Source organism: Carex rostrata, chromosome 2 (genome assembly GCF_964058835.1).
Source record: "Carex rostrata chromosome 2, lpCarRost1.2, whole genome shotgun sequence".
Taxonomy (NCBI): Eukaryota; Viridiplantae; Streptophyta; class Magnoliopsida; order Poales; family Cyperaceae; genus Carex; species Carex rostrata.
The window spans coordinates 9,826,813-9,832,110 of record NC_135919.1 but is presented as its reverse complement, the minus strand read 5'-3'; the positions used below and the strand labels follow the sequence as shown (position 1 = coordinate 9,832,110).

General features: G+C 33.4%; 1 protein-coding gene across 1 annotated transcript; it reads left to right on the top strand.

Moving 5' to 3' along the window:
• Positions 1-2,546: 2,546 nt before the first annotated feature.
• Positions 2,547-3,915, top strand: WOX2 (WUSCHEL related homeobox 2). Its single transcript, XM_078296361.1, has 2 exons — positions 2,547-2,904; positions 3,500-3,915. The coding sequence occupies exons 1-2, from the start codon at positions 2,547-2,549 to the stop codon at positions 3,913-3,915; spliced, it is 774 nt and encodes a 257-aa protein (XP_078152487.1).
• The last annotated feature ends 1,383 nt before the right edge of the window (positions 3,916-5,298 follow it).

Below are 5,298 nucleotides of genomic sequence, written 5' to 3'. Positions count from 1 at the left end.
ATCCTTAAATGTATCTACATATTTTGTTTATTTAAAAAAAAATACAATTTGGACTTCGATTAAACTTTCAACATTTGTACCAGATTGATTTTCTTGTAACTAATTTGATCCTAATAATAAAAAAAACAAAATTCCGATTCCATATGTACTAGTAGTCTTTAATTTGAGAAGGACTTATACTTTGCATGTGAACATTCTGTCTAATCGAAAATAAATCTCTCTTATACAAAAATCAAAGACTGATTAATTGGAAATCAGATTGAGATTTTTTTTTAAATAGACCTCATACAAATTTATTCAATGGAACAAGCACCACACAAGTGAAAGTTACGTAAATTAATAGACTCCACCGAGGCAATGCTCCGGTGGAGGAGTATACAGTGTAAAAATGTTGTATGCAAAAACACATACAATTCTCCTCTCCACCGAAACAGTGTCTCGGTGGAGTCTACTTTTATAATTTGTGACTGAAATTACATATAATTTATTGACGCTCTATTATTTGTGACCGGAATCCACTTAACAATCTTATTTCCTTGTATTTTTTGAATAATATTTGACTTCTTAATAGTTCAAAAACATTATTTTAGACTTAAAAAGGAACAACAAATTAAATAGCAAAATAAATTTCTGGTTGGTACGTAAGTACTAGTAGTGAACACGGAGTAAATGTATCTTGTATATATTTATGTAGAGGAGGGTTCAAATGCCTCCATGTTTTTGTGCCTCCATCATGCCTCCATCTCTCTCCATTATTTTCAAAGTTTAAACAGTCGATCCGAACCGCTCAATCTAACCTCCATACTAAAATATGTTTGGAGACCAAATTTTATATTTTTAGGAATTTTTTTACTATTTTTTTTTAGATAGGTACAAAAATACTGTTTTTAGATGGTTCAGATTTACTGATTTTATACCTATCTAAAAAAATAGTAAAAAAATTCCTAAAAATATAAAATTTGGTCTCCAAACATATTTTAGTATGGAGGTTAGGTTGAGCGGTTCGGATCGACTGTTTAAACTTTGAAAATGATGGAGAGAGATGGAGGCATGATGGAGGCACAAAAACATGGAGGCATTTGAACCCTCCTCATTTATGTATATATATATATTCTTAGCTGGGAAGAGAAAGGAACAAATTAACATCATCTAGGGATTTTAAGCCAACAATAATGTAAGTGTCGACTGAGTAATGATAGCATGAATTGCATTTAATATTCATAATTAATTCCAAAAAAAATTGAACAGTCAATGTTTAATGCATTCCATGAAGGAATTTCAATTTTCATGTACTATATATATCTTACATTTTATTCATGAACAAATTAACTACGATATAAACTATCTCTAACGAGGTGCCAAAAATGATGTACAAATTAATAAGCAACAACCGGAAACAAACAGAAAATTGTCTAAATTTCTGGGTAAAGATATTAACAGAGCAGTTTTGCCTTCATGCAGCGCATGAACCATATGTAGCTCTGTTTTGATTCTGTAGTTGGTGCGCTGTATGAAACGAAAAATACTCTGTTAAAATCTTTATCCAAATTTTTGGTTTTGACAAGAAGTTACAATAACGTGGTATCGCGTATTGCCTTGGTTATTATATTTACAGAGCCTTAATTAGGCATGATTTGCAAATCTTTTAATTGATCATACATAGTGCTGTGCTGTGATGTGACTGATGTCTCTTTAAATAATATTCAAATAACTTGGTGCTTGCATGGATAAAGGCAAGCTCTCTTCACATGAAGTTGACGCAAATTAGCAAGAAAATAGAAACATGCAAGGTACATTCATACGACCAATACTATAGATGGCTAAACAAACAAATCAAATCTCTCACAGAATCCAATTAATTAATGGCTTTTGCAAAGAATTTCTTTCATTCCCGAGGTAACAAAGGTCTAAAATCCTAGTGGCCTATAATTCATTCATAAATGCTACATTAGATCAAGTCACAACCTTATATATTTTGTGCTACACCTGGTCTACAGTAAAACGGTACTATATACAAGTACTCCTGCACACACACATATATGTGTGTGTGTGTGGAACTGTAGATGCCTGGACAGAATATATATAAACAAAATATATTACTCAAAAATTTAAATTATCAAGATGCCAATATGACAGATAAACAAGTATTATATATAATTTAGAAAAAGGTCCAATGATATATACAAAGAATGGGTGTATGAAAAACGAGTTCAAGGGAGAATTGTTACCAAAAGAGAGCCATACAGAGAGACGCAGCACCTGGCCGTCGCCAGCCGCTTCTCACCATGTTTTCAGAGCTTTTCTGCTCCAAAATCCATACGCATGTCAAACCCTAACCCTAGACTCTCTTTGTCTCTCTCTCTCTCTCTTCACGCTCCTTGACTCTTAATATATACTCCTTCACTACAAAACAAATCCCACTTCATAAGTCACATCACAACTCATTCCAATATATCATATGCATCATGCATGCATAAATAAAAACCAATCTCATCTCTCTCCTTCAAACCAAAACCAAACTAGTTTGTTTGAGATCGAGCATAGCCATGGAGGAAGGAAAGAACTCTGTATCAACCAACAATAGCAGTAGCAGCATAAGATGGAACCCAACCAAAGAACAAATATCCATGCTAGAGAATTTGTATAAACAGGGAGTACGAACACCGAGTGCTGAGCAGATCCAGCAGATTACAGGGAAGCTACGGGAGTTTGGAAGCATAGAAGGAAAAAATGTTTTCTACTGGTTTCAGAATCACAAGGCAAGGCAAAGGCAGAAGCAGAAGCAAAAGACATTTGCTTATTATTCTAGACTTCTCCAGAGATCTCCCCAGGTTCTGTCGCCGGTAGCTCCAGTACCTCAGCCAAATGCTGTAGTTTCTCCTCCAGTAGCATGCAATGGCGTTGGTGAGTGTATATATTCGAGTTCTCTAATCGTTTAAAAAAATCCTGCTGTGTTCAGATCTTCTTGTTTTTTTTCCCCATGTTTTAGTTGGCTTAATATATGATACATTGCTGTATATTATCCAATAATTAATACTGCTCATGCATGCGAGGGGCCGAGGGAGAAAATGGATGTTCATTCATGCAAAGTTAGTTCGCTTGCTTAATTAGTTTATACTTGAAAATTATGATACTAATTGTTTTCTTCTCCAAATATTGCTTTCTATTTAAGACCTACAACACACTACAATTTGTTAGGGTCAAAATGAAATACAATAAGCTTACATGCACATAAACTTGAACACTATTCAAAGATTTGAAATGAGATCAGGCGGCATCACTTATTACACTAGGTAAAGGGTTAAGTTTGGTACATTATTTTTTATTTCTCACAAGCATCTGTTTTGTGCGTGCTGGACACACGCTTGACTGCTAATATGTCATATATTATCTTTTGTTGTCCTTTGTCCATCTTTTTTTATACGAAGGTATTATCAAGAATGACCACACTTCATAATTTTTGCAAATATAAATATGTTTTTTCTTCCATAAAAAATAGATTGTTACTTTGCAGTCATTTTTAGGCCATTGTACGCTGCACCACAAGCTGGGGGCTTCAATTTCCATCCACAGGCCCAGGCCCAGGCCCAAGGCCTATATTCTGCAATGTTCAGTCCAGAATCTTCTAAAATGAGCACAAGTACTGTATTTCCAACACATGATATGCCCCCAAAATGCTGCCACAATCATGCCTCAGTTTCAAATGCTGACGATGGAGCAGAAGGGCGCGAAACTCTGCAGCTCTTCCCGTTGCACCCGGCAAACCGAAGATCTGTGAAGAGGTCGGAAAGTTACCTGACATCGGCTTCTGCATCTGCTTCGCACAAGTCATCAGAGGAAGAAGAAAAAGAAGAAGAAAAGGCTGGCAGTGAGCATCAGTTCTTGATTGATTTCTTAGGGGCGCTTAATGGGTAAAATTTCAATGGAGGATTCTAATTGAGTTGTGCTAAGTTATAGACTTATAGGTGTCTCCTTTCTTTTTGGTTGAACTTTATATTTCTGGTATGGACAGATCATCGATCGCTGCATGCAGTGTTTAGTTAGAGACATGCATTAAACTTGGATGGAACTAAGAACTAAGAAAGCATTAATTAAATATTTTTTGCTGATTCCCAGCTGATTATTTTCTTGGTAGTGGAACTGACGAGTAATTAACAAATTGAAGTATTAATTATTAAAATCAATAAATACTCCTTTTATCATGATAAGAGTGCTTCAAATTACCAATCATGGTTCAAAAAATCGGAATCGGAATCGGATTTTTGACCGCCGAGTCAGAATCGGATGAATCGGCCGGAATAGAAAGAATCGGATCGGTAACTCGGGTATTTTTGGCAAAAGCCTTGTTTTGTAGCCAAAAAATAGGAAAAAAATGATAAAAATAATTTGTAAAAAAATTATGTTAATTAAGTGTTATATTCCAAAATTTTAAAACATGATTTAATTATTAAGTTGATCATTTCGCCTAATTAAATTTTTTATTAGATTAATGAACGATCAGATTTATCTGAGTAACATAAAATAAATTTAAAATTTAGAAATATAAACGAATCAAATTCGTACATTAAAAATTGGAGGTTAAAAACATAATATAAAATATAGCACCATAAATAAAGTATAAATATTCGGTAAATCTAAAATTTGTTGCAATCGTGAAACTAAGAAAGGAAATAAATCAAATCATGTAAATAAATAAATAAATAATTGAATTATAACTAAGAGTAATTAAATTAGGAATTATAAATTGATTTGGTAATTATGTGTGTGTATATATATATATATATATATAGAGTACGGCTAACGTGCTTCCTCTAGCATATGGGCCGAAATGCTTCCGATGGAAATTTGAAATTTCAAAATCCAAAAAGTCGATCTGAACCGTTCATCTTCTTCTCCATATTAATATCTGCTTGGAGACCAAATTTTACATTTTTCTGAATTTTTTTATTATTTATTAAGCCATTTTGAAAATCGCTGATCCAACGGTAGCTTCTGATTTTTACTGTTTGGGAAGCCACCGTTGGATCAGCAATTTTCAATGTGGCTTAATAAATAGTAAAAAATTTCAGAAAAATGTAAAATTTGGTCTCCAAGCAGATATTAATATGGAGAAGAAGATGAACGGTTCAGATCGACTTTTTGGATTTTGAAATTTCAAATTTCCACCGGAAGCATTTCGGCCCATATGCTAGAGGAAGCGCGTTAGCCGTACTCTATATATATATATATATATATATATATATATATATATATATATACTACTTTAAATTTAATTAGTCGGATCTAAAAATCAAATTA

Bases quoted from the DNA above. Each gene is read 5' to 3' on its own strand.
- WOX2 (XM_078296361.1), top strand. From the start codon at position 2,547: ATGGAGGAAGGAAAGAACTCTGTATCAACCAACAATAGCAGTAGCAGC. The intron at 2,905-3,499 runs GTGAGTGTATAT...CATAAAAAATAG, and splicing joins AGTAGCATGCAATGGCGTTG to ATTGTTACTTTGCAGTCATT.